Below are 22,997 nucleotides of genomic sequence, written 5' to 3' on the forward strand. Positions count from 1 at the left end.
ATTTAGCTCATGGATCTGTGGGTCAGCTGAGCCATTCTTCTGGTCCAGGCTGCCTTGGATGATTTCTGCTGGGTTTTCTCATGGATCTCCGGTGGGCTGGCAGGTCAGCTAGGTGATGGTGGATAGCCTTATTCACATGTGTAAGTGGTAGGCAGGTTGTTGGCCTGGGCAACAGAGACAACCGGGCCACATGCCTCTAATCATTCAGAACGCTAGTCAGGCTTCTTCACATGGTGGCAGTCACGGGGTTTCAAAAAGCAGCAAGAGAAGGCAAGCCACAGTGCCCAAAGACTTTTCAAGCTTCTGCCTGCCTCATGTTTGCTAATGTTGCACTGGCCAAAACATGTCACATGGGCAAGCCCAGATTCAAAGAGTAGAGAAAAAGACTGTTCTTCTGTATGTATATATGTATTTCTGTTTATATTCATATTTATATTTATTTGAGTCTAGTTGATACACAATGTTACATTGGTTTCAGGTGTACAGCTCAGCGATTTGGCAAGTTTACACATTATGCTGTGTTCACCACAAGTATAGCTACCATCTGTCCCATTATACATTCTTATTTCAATATTATTGACTGTATTCCTTATGCTCTGCCTTTTCTTCCCATGACCTACTCATTCCATAACTGGAAGCCTGTATCTTCCTCTCCCCTTCATCCATTTTGCCCAACGTCCCATACCCTCCCATCTGGCAACCATGAGTTTGTCCTCTGTATTTATAGTTCTGATTCTGTTCTTTGTTTATTCATTTTTTAGGTGCCATTTATGAATGGAATCATATGGCATTTGTCTTTCTTAGTCTGCCTTATTTCACTTAGCATAATACCCGCTAAGTCCATTCATGTTATCTCAAATGCATGATCTCATCATTTTCATAATGTAATGTGTGTGTGTGTGTGTGTGTGTGTGTGTGTGTGTGTGTGTGTGTGTGTGAAAGATACCACATCTTTCTTATCCATTCATCTTTTGATGGACACTACTCTTCTTGGTGGGAGGAGCTAAACAGTCACATGAAAATAGGTGTGCATTCAGTGATAGGAAGAATTTGTGACCATATTGTCAATGTATCACAATTTGGAAAAAGTTTAAATTAGTTGCAATAAAGAATTTGATAGTTCACCATAAAAGATGAATTAAAAGATGGATGAGTAGCAATGAAGTCATAGTTCAGTTTAGATAGCATGCCTTCGTACTACATTGAATTTATTAATGCTGAGCACCAGAGTAGAGGCTGCCAAAAAAAAAGCCAATAGCCAGTAATGAAAATTATCTAGGGATGAAAATTGGTCTGACAGTGGGTATAGCAAAAAAATCAAAGCAGCGAGTGATGCTACTATTTGCAATTAGGTTTCAGTTCAAGGTGATCTTAAGTTTCAAGTTTGGTAAGGAAGTAAAACCAGAGGGTTATGGGTAAGGAACTGAGAGGGGAGCTTAAAATTAACTATATGAAATTTAACAAAACTAAAGTAATAATCCTGAGTCCGTAAAATCAACTTATTGGGAATGTATCTTAAAATCAGCATGAATATGACTTAAAACTTGGGTTGACCATAAAATCTAGGATCAACAGCGTAATTCACCTGCATACTTTCCCTCATGATGGAGAAAAGAAATTTAACTTTAACTTAAGGTAAATTCTTATGTACATAGAATGAGAATGCCCATAATCCAGCTATGTTTTATGCAGATTAGATTGTGCGTAGAATATTGTCAGTAATTCTAGGTACCATATAAAATGCTTTATTGAAGCAAGTTCAAGGAGAATGATCATATGATTCAAATGTCTTCTTGAAGTTTTTTTTCCCCAAATCTTTCTGTCATTCTTGTTCTTACTTATTTACCTTATAATAAATCAATGTTACAAATTTGAACTTATAAAAGAAACTCTTACATAGGAAACACTCCTTTTATCTCTTACATGTGAGAATTAAATAAAGATTTCATTTTGAAGAAGTGATTCTACTGCTAAAATTTATTTTCAAAGATATTGTTTAAGGAGTTGAACTAGATGGACCTATCAATTTTTCTTCCAGCTCTTTCATTAATTACATGCACATACACACTTAATTGGATGTATTTATTATATATTTGGGACTATATATGTGCGTGTCTGTGTGTAGTTTGTACATACTGTTCCCTTCACTTTCTCTTCTCTCAGATATCTCTATGTCTGGTTTCTTAACTTCATTCACATTTTTGTTCAAATGTCACTTTTTCCAAGAGGTCTCCCCTGACCCTCCCTACCCTTCTACTCAGTTCCATTTTTCTTATTAGCACTTGCTAATACCTGAAATATATTTGCCTGTTTCCTGACTAAAATATTAGGTCCATGATGGCAGGGCCCTTATCTGTTATCTTCTATTAAGTGCTTGGCTCTTAATAAAAACTAAATAGATGTTTGTTGAGTAAGGGAACAAATGAATCTGGCTTGGTTCCCTGGTAATGAATCATACCAATAGATTGTGGTATCAAGTCTAACTACAGTAAAATCTCATGAATTTGAATTAATAGGGGGAAAGGAATAAAAATGATTTTTCAGATATATCTTAAATCTGAATTATTGAAAAATCTTTTAAATATGGCAATGTGTGCATCTTGTATAGTTTTAAATAACTTCTGACTGTTGGAACTCTGAAACTTACTAGAACAGAGCTGTAGTACTGCTTTCCCTCCTCACCCACCCACCTACCAACCAAGAAGAGCTAGAAGGAAACCAGGTATCTTTACCGTAAATGTTTCCTTAATTAAATTTGCATGTGTGAGCTTCACTGTATTACCCAAAGCAATCTGCCAATTCAGTGCAATCCCTATCAAAATGTCAGGGACATTTTTCAAAGAAATAGAACAAATAATCCTAAAATTTGTATGAAGCCACAAAAAAATCAAAAGAAAACAAAAAAGAATAACAAAGCAAACTTGAGAAAGAACAACAAAGCTGGAGGCATCACACTCCCTGATTTCAAACTATTCTATGAAGCTATAATAACTAAGACATTATGGTATTTGGCTTAAAAGCAGACACCCAGGGGCGCCTGGGTGGCACAGCGGTTAAGCGTCTGCCTTCGGCTCAGGGCGTGATCCCGGCGTTATGGGATCGAGCCCCACATCAGGCTCCTCCGCTATGAGCCTGCTTCTTCCTCTCCCACTCCCCCTGCTTGTGTTCCCTCTCTCGCTGGCTGTCTCTATATCTGTCAAATAAATAAATAAAATCTTAAAAAAAAAAAAAAAAGCAGACACCCAGATCAATGGAACAGAATAGAGTCCAGAAATAAAACCATGCATATGTGGTCAACTAATTTACAACAAAGGAGCCAAGAGTATACAATGGGGAAAGGACAGTCTTCAATAAATGGTGCTGGGAAAACTGGATAGTCACATGCAAAAGAATGAAAGTGGACTGTTACCTTACAGCAAACACAAAAATAAACTCAAAACGGGTTAAAGACTTGAACATAAGACCTGGAACCATAAAGCTCATAGATGAAAACATGGGTGGTAAACTGTATATTTTTATTTCAATTAAAATGTGATCTTTAAGACTTAGAAGCAAATCTGAAGTCATTGCTCCTTTCCTGTCTCCTTGTAGGTGTGGCTGTATTGGAAGGCCCCATGTATGCAGTCGGAGGACATGATGGCTGGAGCTATCTGAATACAGTGGAAAGATGGGACCCGCAGGCTCGCCAGTGGAATTTTGTCGCTACTATGTCCACCCCCAGGAGTACAGTTGGTGTGGCAGTACTAAGTGGAAAGTAAGGAAATATTTAAAATTCCATTTAAAACACAATAAACCAAATTTATTGAGGTATATCGCCTAACTTAAAAATATGCATTAAAAAAATACACAAAATCCCAAAAGAGAAAAACTTTCAGAGTGATGCAGACTTTAAAATAGTCTCTTTTTTATTGTAGTTCTAAATATAAATAACTCACCATGTTAGGTTGTCATTCTAATGTGCAGATATTATAAATTTCAAGTTATTTTGAGTGAAGAAGTTTTATATAAATATTCAATATAGTAAAAAGTTGGTGGTTTATATAGCTTTAAAGCATATAGTGTTTTAAATGTGGTATAGGCCCTCTCAGTGTTTTCTAAATAATTCCTTCCATTTCTTCTACTGACTTATCTTTACTTTTACTTTTTTCCTATCTTGGTAAACTGCTGGAAACTGAAATGGATTTAGAAAGGTGCTCCCTTGGCTCTTGTCTAGTCTAACTGGAGTTAACAGATTTGGACAGAACCATCACCAATAACTCTTGGTAACTCAGAGACTAAACACATATCAAAGGCCTTTCTTCCATAAAAGGAAGCCCTATGTGGTTATTAAGTAAAAGTTGTTTGTTGCCTACCTTTACTCCCTTAAAATGCTTTATCATCATTTCCAGAAAGGGGAAAGAATCAAAGTTAAAAGAGACTTAAAATTATATGTAGAATTGTATTGATCGATTGGTAAAAGAAAAATGAGGAAATATTAGTAAAACTTTTATACTTTATGACCTAAGGTCTTGGTTCTTCAGGACCTATTAGTTATGTCCTACGTTTTATGTTTTTAGCACTGTTGCAAGTGATAAGATAGAGAAATAGAAACTCGCTTTTTAGGGGTGCCTGGGTGGCACAGCGGTTAAGTGTCTGCCTTCGGCTCAGGGAGTGATCCGGGTGTTCTGGGATCGAGCCCCACGTCAGGCTCCTCCACGATGAGCCTGCTTCTTCCTCTCCCACTCCCCCTGCTTGTGTTCCCTCTCTCGCTGGCTGTCTCTATCCCTGTCGAATAAATAAATAAAATCTTTAAAAAAAAAAAAAAAGAAACTCACTTTTTAAAATGTATCTGATCTCCACAGCCTTCCCTTCATTTGTTTAGCTAAAGAAAGAACTTCAAAATTTGTCACTACATATCTTTCCTCATTCTTTGGTAGCAGAGTCAGTCACCAAAGAATCTAGTAAATGAGAAAAAAGAGAGAAAACTAACAGTATCTTCTCAGTTTTGACCCTTCAGTTAAAATTTCTGGAATTAGTTCATTGATCTAATTCTTGTTCACTGGCATATTTCCTAGCCTTTGTTTCTGGCTAGAAATATTTATTTCTAACAGCACAAAAGAATAGCTGCCTTCTCTAAAATCTAATTTCTAAAACTACATCAGCTCTAACTTCTAGGCATGGAAATATCTTACTTTCTCACCGTCTCTTGCTCTCTTACAAGAAGTAAGTCTTTAGCCCATCTAAGGTACAATTTATTGAATTTGACACTGGGACAATCAAAGAATTATATCAGAAGCTGAAGATCTCTCATCTACTAATTATTAAGACATTTAATTTTGAAAGTACAATATATCTACTTTGTGATTTTAACGGTTCTGTTGGGGTATCTCCCAAACTGGTTCCTTTGCCCCTAATATTAACTCTCTCCCTTTCGTCCTTCATTTTAGAGACTTACTAATGTTCTACCTAAAATACAAATAGGACCATGTCACCTTCCTGCTTAAAAGCTTTCAGTAGCTTACGTGACTAAGCCTCCTTTATGGTCCTGCCTCTGTCCACATCTCTCCACTCCCCTCTCCTCTACCTGTTCCTATTACACTCCAGCACAACTATCCTATTTGAGGGGCGCCTGGGTGACTCAGTTGGTTAAGCATCTGCCTTTGGCTCAGGTCGTGATCCCAGGGTCCTGAGATCGAGCCCCATGGTGGGCTCCCTGCTCAATGCAGAGTCTGCTTCTCCCTCTGCCCTTCCCCCTGCTCATGTTCTCTCTCTCTCTCTCTTTCAAATAAATAAAATATTTTTTAAAAAACTAACCTATTTGTGAAAAATACATTTTGTTTCATACTCCCATTCTCTTTTAACTCATTCCATCTGTCTTAGAGTGTTGTTTCCCCACTTGTGTACCTGGCAAATTCAGCATCCTTGAAACTTACTCAAAAGTCTTCCCTGGAACACTTCATCCCCCCTGTGCAAACTGTCCATTCCATTCTCAGCATTTCACTGTGCAGAATTTGTGTATGATTGTATTACAGCAGGAACCACTCTGTTGTTGTTGTTATTTACTGGTCCATCTCTTATAGCAGATCTTGGTGTTCAGTGACCTGGTCTGACTTTTTGTTCCTTACACCTAGCTTGGTACCTAGAACATCACCTGAAGTGTACAACCTTATCAAAAAATGTTCTGGTACCACTTAGATGCAATGGTGCTTTAATCACCCCCAAGAAGAGGATGTGTTAGTCTATCAAACAGCACTTTTCTAAACTTGCTTTGTTTTTCTTTAAGATTTATTTATTTATTTATTTATTTATTTATTTATTTGACAGTGAGAGAGCAAGGGAGAGAGCACAGGCAGGGGAGTGGCAGGCAGAGGGAGAGGGAGAAGCAGACTCCCTGCAGAGCAAGGAGCCCCATGTGGGGCTCGATGCCAGGATCCTGGGATTATGACCTGAGCCGAAGGCAGACGCTTAACCAACTGAGCCACCCAGGCGCCCCTCTAAGCTTGCTTTAAAATGAAGTAGCAATATTTTAAAATATTTTGTTGGTTTCCATTTTTAGGTACATACCCAGAATCTGAAAAAAAAAGAAATCATGTTGTTTTTTTTAAAAAGTATTCAGTTGATTGAAAAAAAATAACTATGCATCTTTTCTCTACTACTCCTTTATGATTTAGAATAAATCATTTCTCTGTGCCTCAGTTTTTTAATCTACAAAATGAAAAGCCTAGATTAACTACTGTTTTTGTTATTTTAATTTATTTTATAATGCTTCCTAATGTAAAATATAGTTGTTTCTTTAGAGAAGAACTTGTTTGAATGTTTTATGAGTTACATCCTGTATCTTGAAAATTTCAGTGTTAAAATTTTTTTTTCTACCATGTTTGAGAGAAAGAAACTTTATTTAGAATTCCAATTGCTCGGGCTACTTTTAAGCCACTGGCTGGCAAATATTTTTGGCAGTAGAATCTCTCTTTCAAATGAAACCTTACAAAAACCTCAATACTTGAGGCAAATAGAAACTCAAGTTTATTATAAACTTACCTTGAATTTATTTTAAGTTCAAGTTTGTAGCATGTATTTATTATAAAAATCAATGTAGAAGAACAAGTCTGTTTTAAAGAACACCCAGATTATCTTTGTGTTTCGTTTTTACTGTTCAGTATAAAGAAAATCCTGATTCACAGATCAGTAGCTGAAAATGGTAACAGTTACTTTAATTACTAGAGAATTGGACTCTTAGGAAACTTTTCAGTTAAATTGTTGATGTGGTTTGAGAGTAGTAGAAATTTTTTTTTCCTAAGTTAAATCTCAATATCCACCAACCCCTTGCATTCTTGATCATAATTTTATAAGTCAGGCAAGACTAAGTCTTATTTTAAAGTGTATAGTATAATACAATTTGATGCAATTTCACAATTTGACATAATATTTCTCTTTTTATTATGATAGATACTGTCATGGGGAAAAGAGATGAGTTCTGAATCTTGTATGGCATTTAATTGAGCCAGGTGACATTTTGAAAATTATGAAAACTTGAATTTCAGGGTCACCTGGGTGGATCAGTCAGTTGGGTGTCAGACTCTTGATTTCCGTTTGAGTTGTGATCTCAGGGTCGTGGGATGGGGCCCTGCGTCAGACTCGCACTGAGCTTGGAGCCTGTTTGAGATTCTCTCTCTCCCTCTTCCCCCCACCCCACTTGCACGGGAGCGCACACATGTGTGCACGCTCTGTCTCTAAAAACAAAACAAAACTTGAATTTCAAATGCACCATTTTGGGGACCTCCTCAAGTACTCCACAGAATCCTATTCTTAGAAAACAATTTGAAAACCATTGTTTGAGATAATGTTTCTCTAGAAAGTGGTATCAGTACATTTTAGCCCTTAGCATTAGCTCAGTATAAATGTTTGTACACTTAAGATCTAAAAATGCCATTTTCTAAAAGAATATAAATAGAGACAGAATTTTTTCCCTTAAACACTTGCCCCATGTTTACCATGTGTAAGGCACTGGTCAAAGTATTTTAAATTTGGTCATCAAGAATCCTATGATGTTAGAGATGTTTTGGATGATGAAATTCAGGCAGGTGGAGGTTCAATAACTTGTCCACTGTCAGAGCTAGTAAGTGTGAGAACCAAGGTTCAAATGCAGAGTGTGGCTCCAGAGTTCACCTCTTAATCCCTGTACTACACCACTTTTCACATTGAGACCCATGAGTTCACTCTGAAGAGGGGACGGTGCCTTGAATCTGTGTGTGTGTGTGCGTGCACGCACACAGGCACAAGCACACAGGCATGCATGTGTGTACATGTTTTTAATTATGCATGTTTTCTTAGAGTTGTTGATGTCTTCTGATTTTCTGTGATCCATATTCAAACAATTATTCTACCAAGTATTAGTTAAAAATGAGAACAGTTTAATATTAAGAACAATAACACAAAAAAGTAGTTTTTGACAGATAAAAACTTTTAACAAAGTTTCTAATAAATTTCAATTTCCATACTATTAATATAAAGCTTAGAACAAGATATTGGTACACCCATATGTTGCTGTCTAAGATACGGTCATCTTCTCACTAAAGAACCAGTTTGAGTGACATATAGTATACTTTACATGATGAATTAAAATGAACGATGTCTTTAAAATATACATATTTACCCAAATATAAATGCTTAGAGCTTTAATTGGAGGATACTTGGTATAGTTCAAATATTATTTCCTGAGGTAAAAAAAAAAAAAATAGATACTAAGGCATTTGTAATTTCAAAATGTGGGGACTTTTATATAAGCAATGATCTGAATTTATTACTCTTTTGAAAAAGCTATTAGAAAAATATAATATTTTATCTGTATTTTAAGGTCAGAGGAAAAGACTTTTAAATTAATGCAGAATATTGATTGGTAATGAATTAAAATTTATCTACTAGGCAACATTTAGGACATTAATATACCATATCCATTTTAGATAACTTATAGTATCTTTCTCTGCAGTAATTTAAATTAATGAAGGATCACTGTTCATATGTAATAAATATTAATTTCTATGCCACTGTTTCAAGCAATCCTTTCATTCTCCTAGTTCACTACTACGAGAATATCCCAGATGACTGCTCACAGTACAAATGCTCATTACTCTAACTGCGTCCCGGTTCTGCTTCTGACCCTGTATAAGCCTCTTAATCTCCAAGAGCCTGTTTCTTCACCCATGAAACAGGAATATAAATGGTTTCTCATAGCATCATTGAGATGATGAAATTAATACATGTAAAATGTCTAGCTGTGGTAGGTGCAGAGAAGGTTAGTTTCTTTCCTTTATAACCTGGTCCTATCTTAGCTATTTAAGAAATAAGTCATGGTATATTTATGTACCACATTTTATCTATTCTAAGACACATGTTATGCCTCTAAAATTGTGATGCGTCTAATAATCAGTGGTGACTTGTCAGAAATAGTTGTCATTGCTTTCATGTGAGTTTGTTCTTTTTTATGTACATATAGAGTGATATCTGCACATATGACATATGTCATATAATTGGTAGCCTATCTTCTTTCTTGATGGCACATAAGTTGACAGTGTGTCTTATAATCTATGGCACCTTAAATGCAATGAAATACCATAAGAATCATCCCTGTGTCTTAATCATAAATGATGGTACTCTTTTTTATTTATTATCCCATTTGTTCTTATAGACTTTATGCAGTTGGTGGTCGCGATGGAAGTTCTTGCCTCAAATCAGTAGAATGTTTTGATCCTCACACTAACAAATGGACACTCTGTGCACAAATGTCAAAAAGGAGAGGGGGAGTAGGAGTAACTACCTGGAATGGATTGCTGTATGCGATTGGAGGACACGATGCTCCTGCATCCAACTTGACTTCCAGACTCTCAGACTGTGTGGAGAGGTAATTTCCTGAGAGGGAAACCTTTGTCTGATACTCCAGACAAATGAATGTGTCCTTATTGAACATCTACCCCATGCAAGGCATTTCCTTCACAGCTTTGTAAAATGGGTGGTCTGCTCTGGCCATCTCCTGGTCTTTCTCCTAACAGCTTACTCAGATTCTTCTCTCATCATATTACTGCCTACTTAAAATTTACCTTGGAATTGATTATATAATTTATTAACTGAGTCACATGACAAACACTAATTGTGTCCCTGTTTTATACTGGATACTGTACCTGACAGGAAAAGGAGAGGAGTTTGATGAATTTCAGAGAGAAGGACTAGGGCTGGAGGCTAAATAAGTAGTGAAAAGGAGAGGAACATTTCTAACACAGTTTGATAGAATGAAATACTATGAAATAATAAAATAAAAAACTAATATGGCTTAAAGTTTACGCAAGTCATTCAGACTGGCCTCATGAAACTCAAGTATGGGGCCAGGTAAAGAGCCTAACATCAATGGACGATTTGGACAATAGTTCAGGCTCCCATCTGTTATCTTTAGTCTAGTTCAAGGAATGGAGAGAATCGAATGGATTTAGGAGGTGGAGTCAATGGGAGCGTGTATGAACACTCCAAAGCAGAAGGGGATATGGTTCCTTCAGAAAACTGAAATGCGGCCACTGTGTCTGGGGAACAGGGTGTGAGGGAGACAGTGGCAGAAAAGGAGGCAGACTAGGGTGGAGATGGGGGCAGATCACATAGAGTCTTAAGGATTCTGGATTTTAAAGAGCAATGGGAAGTTTGTGTGTGTGTGTGTGTGTGTGTGTGTGTGTGTGTGTGCGCGCGTGCACGCGCGCACGCGCGCATGTGTTATTTAACTATACATGATTGGAAAAAAGCGAAAAAGTGAAATGCAGGTTTGATGACAATGAGTGCTTTCTGTGAAATAATAAGGAGGGTTGGTTTATTGTCTTTTGAGAACGCAGGAAAGTTATACCTGCATTTCAGCTGTGTTAGGGAGCAAGTAATCCAGACTACTCTTGCTGCTTGTTATACTCCAGTAAAGGATATGGAAGTCTTTGTATACTTTACCCCATAAGTTACAGGCTCACCGCAGTACTGCACCCAGTGAAAGATTGTTCATTGTGCAAGAGGTATTAGAAGCAATATAGGACATTTTAGCATGATGTATCTGCTCTTAGACAACTTTTTGGGGCTGTTCTAGTGAATATATTTCATGAAAGGAACAAGAAGCTTCAAAAGTGGACAGCTTTAATGATTGCATCCATAAGCCATCTTACACAGAGCTTCACGTATTGACTTCCTCAGATTTTCAGTAGGCAATTGAAAATCTTTTTTTTTTTTTAAAGATTTTATTTATTTATTTGACAGAGATAGAGACAGCCAGTGAGAGAGGGAACACAAGCAGGGGGAGTGGGAGAGGAAGAAGCAGGCTCCTAGCGGAAGAGCCTGATGTGGGGCTCGATTCCACAACGCCAGGATCACGCCCTGAGCCGAAGGCAGACGCTTAACCGCTGTGCCACCCAGGCGCCCCAGCAATTGAAAATCTTAAAGCAATTTTCAGTATTTACTTTAGCTCTTTGGAATAGTTCAAGTGCTGTGGATTTACTAAATGAATCTATAACATTGTGAGTTAAAAGTTTTCAGGAAAATATTGATATTTTTCTAAAATATGTTCAAATGTACTTTATCTAAAGTAATAAGATAAAGGGTAGGCTTAAAGAACTAAACTATTTTTATTTTCTTGAGAGAAAAAAATGTTAATGTTTTACATAGAAAGAAAAAGACTGAATAAAAAACATGTTCTGAAATAGGCATCTCGAGCCCTAAGAATAAAAAGTGAAATATTTAGAAGATCAAATACAAACCAAACTGCTGATAGTGGTTACCACTTGACTCTGTAATTAAAGTTGGAAGGAAATGAGGCTAGTTATTGCATTTTTATATATTTTTGTAATCTTTGAATTTTTGCTACAAGAATGTATTCTTTGCCAATAGGAAAAAATTGTAATAAATGAGCCAACTCATCTTTAAGATGACATTTATCAAATGCTTACTATGCATTTTCATTTAATCCTCAGTGCTATGTGGGAAGCAGTATTTTCACCAATAAAGAAATCAAGATGTAAAGATTTTAAGTACCTTTACAATACCATAGAGCTAGTGATTGGAGAAATAATGGCTCAAGATTCTTCAGCCCAAATCCAAAGCCCGTTCTCTAACCACTTTGCTATACTGCCTCTCCCAGGTGTTTTTGGATATGTAGGTATTCTTTATTGAGATGTAATTGACATATAACATTATATTAGTCTCAGGTGTATAACATAATGATTTGACATTTGTATATATTGAGAAATGATCACAATAAGTCTAGTTAACATCCATCACCATATATAGTTATAATTTTTTTTCTTGTGATGAGAACTTTTAAGATCTACTCCCTTAGCGACTTTCAAATATACGGTACAGTATTATTAATGATATTACCATGCTATACATTACATCCCCATAACTCATGTATTTTATAATTAGAAATTTGTCCCTAGTTTTTGACCCCCTTGCCCCGCTTCACCCACCCCTTCCATGCCCCACCTCTGGCAACCACCAATCTATGAGCTTAGTTTTTTTTATTTTGTTTTAGCATCCACATATAAGTGAGATCATAGGTACTTGTTTTCTCTGGCTTGTTTCTCTTAGCATAATGCCCTCAAGGTCCATCCATGTTGTTGCAATGGCAAGAGTTCATTCCTTTTTATGGCCGAGTAATATCCTAGTATGTGCATGCGCGTGTGTACCGTAGTTTCTTTATCCCCTCAGCCATTGAGGAACACGTAGTTGGTTCCACGTCTCGGCTACTGTAAATAGTGCTGCAGTGAACATGGGGGTACATACATCTTTTCAAATCAGTGTTTTCATTTTCTTTGGATAAATACCCAGAAGTAGAATTATGTGGATTTAGATTTAGAAGTAGAATTAGTAGATCATATGGTAGTTCTATTTTTAATTTTTTCAGGAATCTCCATACTGTTTTCCATAGCAGTTGCCCTAATTCACATTCCCACCAGCAGTACACAAGGGTTCCCTTTTCTCCATATCCTCACCAGCACTTGTTATTATCTTTTTGGTAACAGGCATTGTGGTTTTGATTTACGTTTCCCTGGTAATTAGTGATGTTAAGCACCTTTTTGTGTACCTATTAGCCATCTATATGTCTTCTTTAGAAAAAAATCTGTTGAGATCCTCTGCCCATTTTTTAAGTGGTTTATCTGGGGGGGGGGTGGTTATTGAGTTGTAAAATTCTTGATATCTTCTAGATATTAACCCCTTATCAGATGTATGATTTGGAAACATTCTTTTCCCCACCCCACAGGTTGCCTTTCATCTTGTTGGTGGTTTCCTTCACTATGTAAAGGTTTTCAGTTTGATGTGGTCCCATTTGTTTATTTTTACTTTCGTTGCCTTTTCCTTTCGGTGTCAAATCCAAAAAACCATTGCCAAGACCAGTGTCAAGGAGCTTACCCCCTATGTTTTCTTCTAGGAGTTCTGTGGTATCAGGTCTGACATGTGAGTCTTTCATCCATAAACTATTTTTACATAAAAATATTGTGAGAACAGTGTCAGCTCCAGTTCTAAAATTTTTTTTCAGATATGATCCCAAAACAGATATGTGGACTGCAGTGGCATCCATGAGCATCAGCAGAGATGCAGTGGGGGTCTGTTTACTTGGTGATAAGTTATATGCTGTTGGAGGGTATGATGGACAGACTTATCTTAATACCGTGGAGGCTTATGATCCCCAGACAAATGAGTGGACCCAGGTATGGCATTTAATTTTTCATTATTACACTTCCCTGTTTTTATTAAAATGGTAAAAATGATCTTCTTAATTTTATCCAATATCAAAATATATTGCATGAGCATGATAAAGTCATCTTTTGAGTAAATATATGAAATAAGGAATGTTTAATTTTATGACATAATTAAAATCCAAAATCATCTTTAAAGTGTAAGTTAATACTCAGAGAAATTATTAATAGTTTTGATCTGCCACCGTTTGCTTACTGGGAACTGATGAGCTGTTCTAGTATTGATAGAGCAGATAGGACCACAAGAGAGCTATGGCAAAGGGAGGGGAGATTGTGGAAAATAAGAAACAAAGATAGAAATCAGAAAAATGTGAACCACTTAGGCATACATGAACAGTAATTTTTTTTTTAATGATTTTTTTGTTATGTTAGTCACCATACAGTACATCCCCGGTTTCCGATGTAAGGCTCGATGATTCATTAGTTGCGTATAACACCCAGTGCACCATGCAATATGTGCCCTCCTTACTACCCATCACCGGTCTATCCCATTCCCCCACCCCCTCGCCTCTGAGGCCCTCAGTTTGTTTCTCATAGTCCATAGTCTCTCATGTTTCATTCCCCCTTCGGATTATCCCCCCTTTCTTTATCCCTTTCTTCCCCTACTGATCATCCTAGATGAACAGTAATTTTTAAATACTCAAGCCACTGGTATTTGGGAGCAGATGAAATGTCTGGGCATTACCTAATAAAGATGGCAATCTTAAATTACATTAACAAGTAAGAAACTTGACCTGGCAAGCTTATTAACAGAAGGAATTCCAGCTGTGTCTATTTCTGGAGGGCCTAGTACTTCTAAGAATGATCTTTTGAGATCTTTGTTTCCATCATTACCAAGAACAGAATTAGGAATTTTGTGCCCCAATTCAGTATCTGGTACCTGAAAGAAACTCAGATATTTAACTGAGCCAAGCTTTTCCTACATACAAGGAGCAATGGTAAGTACTGTCAAGAAAACAAAACTTAGAAGAATCCCCACTGCCATAGAACTTAACTACTTAAGTAGGTATGATCTGCATGTGTAAGGGGAGAACCCGCAAGGTAGAACAGTCGGTAGCAAGTGTTCCCTGGTGTAGGCATTGAGTGGTGTAGGAAATCAAAGAGAAAAAATGAAATGGTTGTTGAGAGTGCTTTAGTGAGAAGAAGTTGGACTTAAGCTAAGCTTTGAATTGATCCAATTCAAAAAGGTAGAAAGAAATGGGAAATTGTGTGAGAAAACACAAAAGAAATGTCACTGAAGCAGAAATATGCAAGATATATCAAGGAAGGGTAGCTGGTTATAAGGATCCTTGATTAGTAAGAGTAGGACTTCTTTTTCTTTCCCCCTTTTTAATTTAAATTCAATTAATTAACATATAATGTATTATTGGTTTCAGGGGTACAGGTCTGTGGTTCATCAGTTTTATATAATACCCAGTGCTCATTACAACACGTACCCTCCCCAATGTCCATCTCCCAGTTATCCCATCCCCCCTCTTTCCTCCCCTCCAAGAACCCTCAGTTTGTTTCTTATGATTAAGAGTCTCTTATGCTTTGTCTCCCTCTCTGGTTTCACCTTGTTTCATTTTTTCCTCTCTTTACCTATGATCCTCTGCCTTGTTTCTTAAATTCCACATATAAGTGAGATCACATGATAATTGTCTTTCTCTGATTGACTTATTTCACTTAGCGTAATAAACCTCTAGTTCCATCCACGTCATTGCAAATGGCAAGATTTCATTTTTTGATGGCTGCATAATATTCCGCATCTTCTTTATCCATTCATCTGTCAGTGGACATCTAGGCTCTTTCCATAGTTTGGCTATTGTGGACATTCTTATTGGAGAGCCAGGTTGGGGTCAGGATGGAAGTCGGTGAAGGCCATGCTTCAAGAGTTTGGTAGTGGGAAGCCAGTGGAGACTTTTAACCAGGAGAGTGACACAGTAATAAAAAGTTCATGTGGCAGTTGGGGACAGGATAAGTTGGATTAAAGGCAGGGGAAGCAAAAGCTGGATAAAAATAAAACATTTAGAAGATTGCTTCACTTGTAAGGCTTGAGGTGTCAACTCTAGAGATGGATTCAAGAGATATTACCACCTCCAGTCTATTCTTTCTTTCTACACTTACTGCGTTGGATTAAAGGTTCAACTTCTGAAGAAAACAGCAAATGAATGACCAGAAAGTGTCTTAGATAAGATAACAGAATAGAGCATTTAGAGAGAGGATACAGACTTTCAACGGGTAAGGATGAATGAAGGTAATTTGTCATTCGTGATGTTTTAAGAACCTTTGAGAATGTAATAGAAGCAGAAACCACCACACAGTGTAAAAAGTAAGGAGAAAAATAAGTAAATGCGGGAGGTGGAGGGGCATATAATTTTCAAATAATGATGATGATAGAAAGTTAACATTTACTCGAACACATTTTATGTACCAGGGTCTCTCTATTGGATGAGGAATCTGAGTCACAGAGAGGTTAAATAGTTGACCCAAGTCACACAGTAAATCAGTGGTAGAGTTAGAATTTGAGCCATAGGTCTTTTTCACAGTAGAGATGAAAACTAGAGAGTAGAGATTCCAGATGCTAGAAAGAGAGAGCAGCATTGAAGGACACTTTTCTGAAAGAAGGGCAGGAAACAGAATTGAGAGCAAAGACTGGTCTTCCTCAGACTGGAGGAAAGATCTCTTCCAAGCCTGGAGAAGAAGATGAGAATATGAGTGTAGAAAGGGACAGGGAGTTTTTAAATGAAGAGGATAGAAATAGGGACTTAGTGTGTGACCTTGATCTTGTTTCTTAAGTTTAAATGGGGTCACTGGATGGAGGGAAGAAGAGATAATTTGAGAGCATGAATCGGCACTACAGAATTTCATCAGAAATTATGTGATTGGAGCACCTGGGTAGTTCGGTGGGTTAAGTGACCGACTCTTGATTTGAGCTCAGGTCATGATCTTGGGGTCGTGAGAATGAGTCCCACGCTGGACTCTGTGCTTAGCAGGAAGTCTGCTTGAGATTTTCTCTCTCTTCCTGTCCTTCTGCCCCTCCTTCTCTAAAATGAATATGTAAATACATAAAAATTTAAAAAAAGAAATTATGTGATTATCCACCATCAGCCTCCCGCCAGCCATGGCAATGTGAATGATAATCAAGGAGCCCAAAAAAGAGATGTAAGAATCTCTTTTTCTAAGATGTATTTCATTTATGCTCTTAGGCTCGTTATAAAGAAATCTTTTGGCCAGTATTTGAGACTTGTTATTACAGGTAATTAATGGTTTATGCTGAATTATTGAATTATCTTATCAAAATTAATAATCTGTGACCACATAGCCATTTTGTTTGCATGTCACCTCTATTACTACTTTTAAGCATCTAAATTTGAACTTATAACTGTAGAATCTGAAACATAAATGTTTTCCATTCAGTGTTCCAACAAATGGATAAGAGGACATTTATTCAGGGAACGAAATGAGATTATAAAGTCTGAAGCCATCACCCACCCTGCTACCCACCTTGACCCAAAGCAGGAGGTGACTGCTTTGTATTTAGTAAATACTCTAAGCTGAACTTTCTGGCGGGTTGTCACGGCAACATCAACTCTTCACAGTGTAAGGACTTCAGGTCTTCGGTGTTTTGAGAAAAGCTGCCAATTACAAACAGACATTTTGACTGAAATGGCTTAGAGGTTACTGCTAGAAAACTGTAGGTAGGTATGGCTTTCGAGCAGGCGATTTGATTGTTCCAGGAGACAGAGCAATGATCAAAACACCCGATTCAGATAGAGAACAACTGAGAAGTCTCTGACAGCTGAAATCTTGTGTGTTCTTAAAATCCACTCTGGTCTGGAAAGGTGGGGAGAGAGGCCAACCCGATGAGGGAGTCATTTTGATATCATGTATTTGACAAAAACACTTTATTACATGCCCCCACATACATACGTGCAAAACAAATTTTCTCAGTCCTTTGTATTGGTCACCCTTTCCCTAAATACTGTCATTTTAATTCTTAGGTCTTACTCTGCTCAAGGTAATCCTTTAAAAACTATCTTTGTCTACACTAAGTTTCACTCTGGATGCCTCGGTGTCTAGGGTACTAAAAAAAAAAAAAAAAGAATAAGTGAAAGAGTTAGGAATTACTCCTTATCCGTAAACTAAGATTGTATTTCTTTCCCTAGCACCCTGCCCTTGTTTCTCATCATCATAGAGTTTATTCACCAAGTTTGTTTCTACTCCTAGGGAGCTGGAGGAGGCGTATTTATTATTTATTTACTGTGCTAAAAAGTGGTAGACTGGGCTTAGATTCTCCAGCTCTGCACGGAGAAGGCGGTCGGTAAATGTGCGATGACTGGTGCCCCTGGAAAAAGCAGCCAGGCGTGCGGCGAATCTGCGGTGCTCCGAGACAGCGTATCTGTCACAGGCCCTCTAGATAATACTTGATATTTTCGCCACATTGGTCACAAAGTGTTGCACATTTCCTCATTATCCATATCCTCCATCCTGTTGGCCAAGTAAAGTGTTTCAGGTGGAATAAGTCCTGAGCAATATATATATATATATGTTTTTTTAGAGTTACCTTGAAAGAGAAGGGAATAGTGCATAATAATGTGATATATCCTAAGCAATTGAGTCTGTGAAACTCTGACAGCAGCAGGGGGCTTGGAGGAGGGGCCCGGGCCCCACAGTAAGGCTGGGGCAGCAGCGTTCACCAGCAGCTCTTTGACAAGCACAGACTATTTCAGTATTTTACCGACTAGTATGGTTGTACCTACACACCCAACAAATATGTCTTTTTGTTGTGTTTTTTTTTTAGGTTGCTCCACTGTGCCTCGGGAGAGCTGGGGCTTGCGTTGTAACTGTCAAATTATAATATAGTGCTTTGTTTTCTAAATGAAGATACTGTCTTCCTTATGAATTTAGTAAAATTATTCTCCTACCAATGGATGCATTTTTAGCCCATTTGCAATGCCGCACTCCTGGGCACGGAGTGCCCGGGCTCAACGCAAAGGTGGTAAAACAAGGGAGGAACGAGTGGATGACCCAGGATTAAACCCTACATTTCTCAGTAAGTCATTTCTCAGCAAATCAGAACTACAGCTGGGGGACTGTGAACCTATGTCCCTGACATAACATGACAAATGCGCTGCTGCTAACCGCAACCAGTGGTAGCTGGGCATGTCATTTATTGATAATGAATCACATTTTACTCACATTATCCAGATTTCTTTTACTACGATGCACATATGCAAGATAACACTTTGAACCTTTGCTTTGTAACTTTATCGTCCATGGACTGCAGTAATTTTTATCCGTTTGTTTAACCACAACCGCTGCTTTAATGACATACTAAACACTATGCTAATATTCAGTTTTTTCAGAAATAGCTGCATTATATACGCTTTGATTGTGGATTTTATTTCTCAATTGGCTTAGTCTCATGAATAAAGAAAAACAAGAGTTAAAACAATAATGACCAAATGAAAACAAAATGATCTCTGGATTCTTTTAAGATATTCATCCTATTATATTGAGATGCACTGAGAGCTACGTGTTATGATATTCTCAAATTGGAATTGAAACATGGTGTTTTGCATTAACTTAAGATATGCAAATTTATGTAGAGGAAATAAATGTTATATACCCTAAAATGTTCTTTCACCTAAGTAGTACTTAATTATTTGGATTTGTTTTCTTTTTTATTATAAAAGATGTTTTGATTTTGTCTTTTGATATTGACAGAACTGTTTGGATATTCTTATCTTCTCAAATCTGGATTTGCCTCCCTTGCTTTGTTTCTTATATGTTGCTGCAGTTAGTAACCCTTTGTGTTTCTTTGTACTCGAACAGTTGAAGGGGAATGGGCTTATTGAATGTTTGAAAAAGAAGTTTAAAGTGTTTATTACCCAAAGTTTTGTACATTTGTAAACTCCAATTACACATGTGAATGTTAATACTCTCAGTGAATTGTTTATTGTCTGCAAAAATGCACTGGGCAGTAACATTTTATGATAAATCCTTTAAGATATAAAAGTCATTAACTTATGTCTTAATATAAAAATGAGTATAAACTAAATTCCCATCTTTTAAAATACAGTGGTGTGGTTAATGTGCTTTTACATTTTATATCAAGGTAGACTTCATTTTAGTTGCTTTCTTTAAAAATTAAACCAAGCTCTTTTTTGGTGGGGGGTGGGGTGGGAGGGAGACAATTTTGAATGCTCTTGAAATGTTTCTGCCTTGGAAACCAAGAAACTGAATACTTCCATTCCCAAAGCACATCTTGTAGTCATTGTATTGGTGTGGCCACAAAGAAAATAATAGTGATAATGAAAAATACATTAATATTTTCCGTATTCATTATATTATGGATATAAATTCAATTATTTTCATGACAAGGAGAGATCAGACTTGGAGTATATTTATGTATTTAGGGGAAGAGAGATGAAAAGAAGAGGAAAAGTTATAGGAAACAAAACAAAAAAAAAATCAAAAGCAGAAATGTGTTAGCACATCGTCACCTTCTTGGGGAGGCTTAGGCCTGCGATTCGAAAGGAATTTATACTTGTACAAGGACAGGATTTATACTTGTGATTATTCCTTTGAAAACTCACTATCCACTGTCTGATTTCCTGTGGCCCACAATGGAGGTCAGACTCATGTTAAAGTAAAGGACCTTGTTCTCCTCTCTGGACCTTCCTTTCCTTTATGGGATTCATGAACAGTGCCTTTGATTTTTCTACCCTGATAGAGGGCCTTTTTAATACAGTTTTGTACAGTTGACCCTTGAACAACACAGGGGTTAGGGGTCCCAACTCCCCACACAGCAAAAAAATCTTCATATAACTTTTGACTCCCTCAGAACTTAACCACTGATAGCCAACTGTTGACCAGAAGCCTTACCAATAATGTAAACAGTTGCTTAACACATATTTTGTATAATGTATGTATTAGATACTGTATTCTTACAATAAAGTAAGCTACCGAAAAGCAAATGTTCTTTAAAAATTATAAGGAAGAGAAAATATATGTACAGTACTGTACTGTATTTATTGAAAAAAAATATCCCCATATAAGCAGACCTGTATTGTTCAAGCCGTGTTGTTCAAAGATCAACTGTGGTCAAGAGGACCTGCTTTCCTGAATAATAATAAAGAGAATCAATTCTTTCTAGTGACAGAATGCTCGCCAAAACATTCATTCTTCTGCTCGTCTGGGGTCTTATAAATCTCGAGGAAAATATGACTCTTCTTTGTATCTGTCATCCAACATTGCTGCCTTGACTTTTACCTGCTTGTTCATTGATGATGATGTCTAGATGCTCTTTAACCTCAATTAGTGAGACCTTATAAAAATAATATTTGTTAATAATTATTGAATGCTTAGTATGAATTAAGAACCAAGATTTTTGCACACATTAATGCACTTAATCCTCACAACAACCTTATGAGGTAGGTTCCATTATTATTCTCCTTTTTACAGATGAGGAGACTGGAGCACTGAGAAGTTAACCCCAAGATTGTATATAGCAAGTAAGTGGTAGGACAGGAATTTGAATGCAGGCACTCCGCACTTGAGAGTCCATACTCTTATTTCTTTCTCTAGGTAGAAAAAGAGAGGTTTCTTTTTAATAAATGAGGAACCATTTATTTTAATAAAAAGAAAATGAAGAAAGTTTATGCTTTTTAGAAGTAAAATTTATACCAGTCATACTCTCTCAGAAAATTTTGGTTCTTCAGTCTCATTGGGGAAATTTTGTTTAGATCTCTTATGGAATTTTACATAAAAAATTGCTTTAGAAAAGTAAATGCAAGAAAACACAATATATACTTCACATTTTATAAATATTAGATAAATTGCATGGTATTTTGGATGACTGGACCATAAATAGATTTATTTATCAAAAAGCCTTTATTGCCAAAAAACTTAGATGACATAGATGAAATGGACAAATTCCTGGAAACACACAAATTACCAAAACTGACTCAAGAAGGAATAAAAAATCTGGGGGGTAAACAGAAGGGGAATGAACCATGAGAGACTATGGACTCTGGGAAACAAACTGAGGGCTTCAGAGGGGAGGGGGGTGGGGGAAATAGGATAGGCTGGTGACGGGCATTAAGGAGGGCACGTATTGCATGCAGCACTGGGTGTTATACACAACTAATGAATCGTGGAACGCTACATCAAAAACTAAGGATGTACTGTATGGTGACTAACATAATAAAAAATTGTTAAAAAGAATAAAAAATCTGAACAGACCTATTACAAGTAAAGAGATTGAATCAATAATCAAGAACTCCCAACAAAGAAAGTACAGCAGCAGGTGGGTTCACTGGTGAACTCTACCAAACATTTAAACTCTTCCAAAAAAAAAAAAAAAGAACACTTTTTAATTTATTCAATAAAACCAGCAGTATCTTGATACCAAAGCCAGACAAAGACAGACTGTACACTATGACAAAGTAATAGTTACTGCAGGAATATGGGAATGTTTCAACATATGAAAATCAGTCTATCACATATCACATTAATAGCATGAAGGGAGCAACATTGTCCTAGTTGGACAATGATGTGAAAATAAAGGACAATGACTTGAAAATAAAGCTCTGTTATAAAAAAAGATTGAATAAGGGGGAATGAACAACATGATCATCTCAACTGATAAAGTATTTGACAAAATCCAATACCCTTTCATGGTAAAAAAAAAAAAAAATCCACAAACTAGGGAGAAATGGAATTTCCTCAACTATTAAAAGGCATTCATGAAAAACCCACAGTTAACAACATACTAAATGGTGAAAGATTGAAAACTATCTCCTTACGATCAAGAAAATGTCCACTGTCACCACTGCTAGTCAACATTGCACCAGAAGTTCTAGCAAGAACAATTAGGCAAGAAAAAGAAATAAAAGGAATCCCCATTATAAAGGAAGAAGTAAGACTACTGTATTTGTAGCTGACATGATCCTATAAATTAAAAAGTCTAAAGAATCCACACACAAAACAAAAATTGAGAGCAAATAAACAAATTCAGACATGTTACAAGATACAAAATCAACACACAATGTCAAGTGATTTCTATACATTGGCAAAAAAAAAAAAAAAAATCCAAGAAGGAAATTTTAAAAACAATTCCATTTATAGTAGCATCACAAAGAATAAAATACTTAGTAATAAACTTAACCAAGAAGTGCATGGCTTGCACACTGAAAAATACAAAACATTGATGAAATAAAGATCTAAATAAGTGGAAAGATATCCCACATTCGTGGATTAGAA

At 36.8% G+C, this 22,997-nt stretch overlaps 1 protein-coding gene across 4 annotated transcripts in view; it reads left to right on the forward strand.

Annotated features, from left to right (window-relative positions):
- Nucleotides 1–19,807, forward strand: part of KLHL5 (kelch like family member 5) — a 77,243-nt gene extending 57,436 nt beyond the window's left edge. For all 4 annotated transcript variants that reach the window (XM_026508746.4, XM_026508742.4, XM_057309674.1 and 1 more), the window contains 4 exons: nt 3,592–3,754; nt 9,665–9,877; nt 13,529–13,700; nt 18,532–19,807. In XM_026508746.4, coding sequence (XP_026364531.1) covers nt 3,592–3,754; nt 9,665–9,877; nt 13,529–13,700; nt 18,532–18,588 — 605 coding nt within the window. In that variant the 3' untranslated portion in view covers nt 18,589–19,807. The remainder of the gene's footprint in view (nt 1–3,591; nt 3,755–9,664; nt 9,878–13,528; nt 13,701–18,531) is intronic.
- The last annotated feature ends 3,190 nt before the right edge of the window (nt 19,808–22,997 follow it).

The sequence above is a fragment of the Ursus arctos genome, unplaced genomic scaffold (assembly GCF_023065955.2).
Source record: "Ursus arctos isolate Adak ecotype North America unplaced genomic scaffold, UrsArc2.0 scaffold_9, whole genome shotgun sequence".
In the NCBI taxonomy this organism is placed as follows: Eukaryota; Metazoa; Chordata; class Mammalia; order Carnivora; family Ursidae; genus Ursus; species Ursus arctos.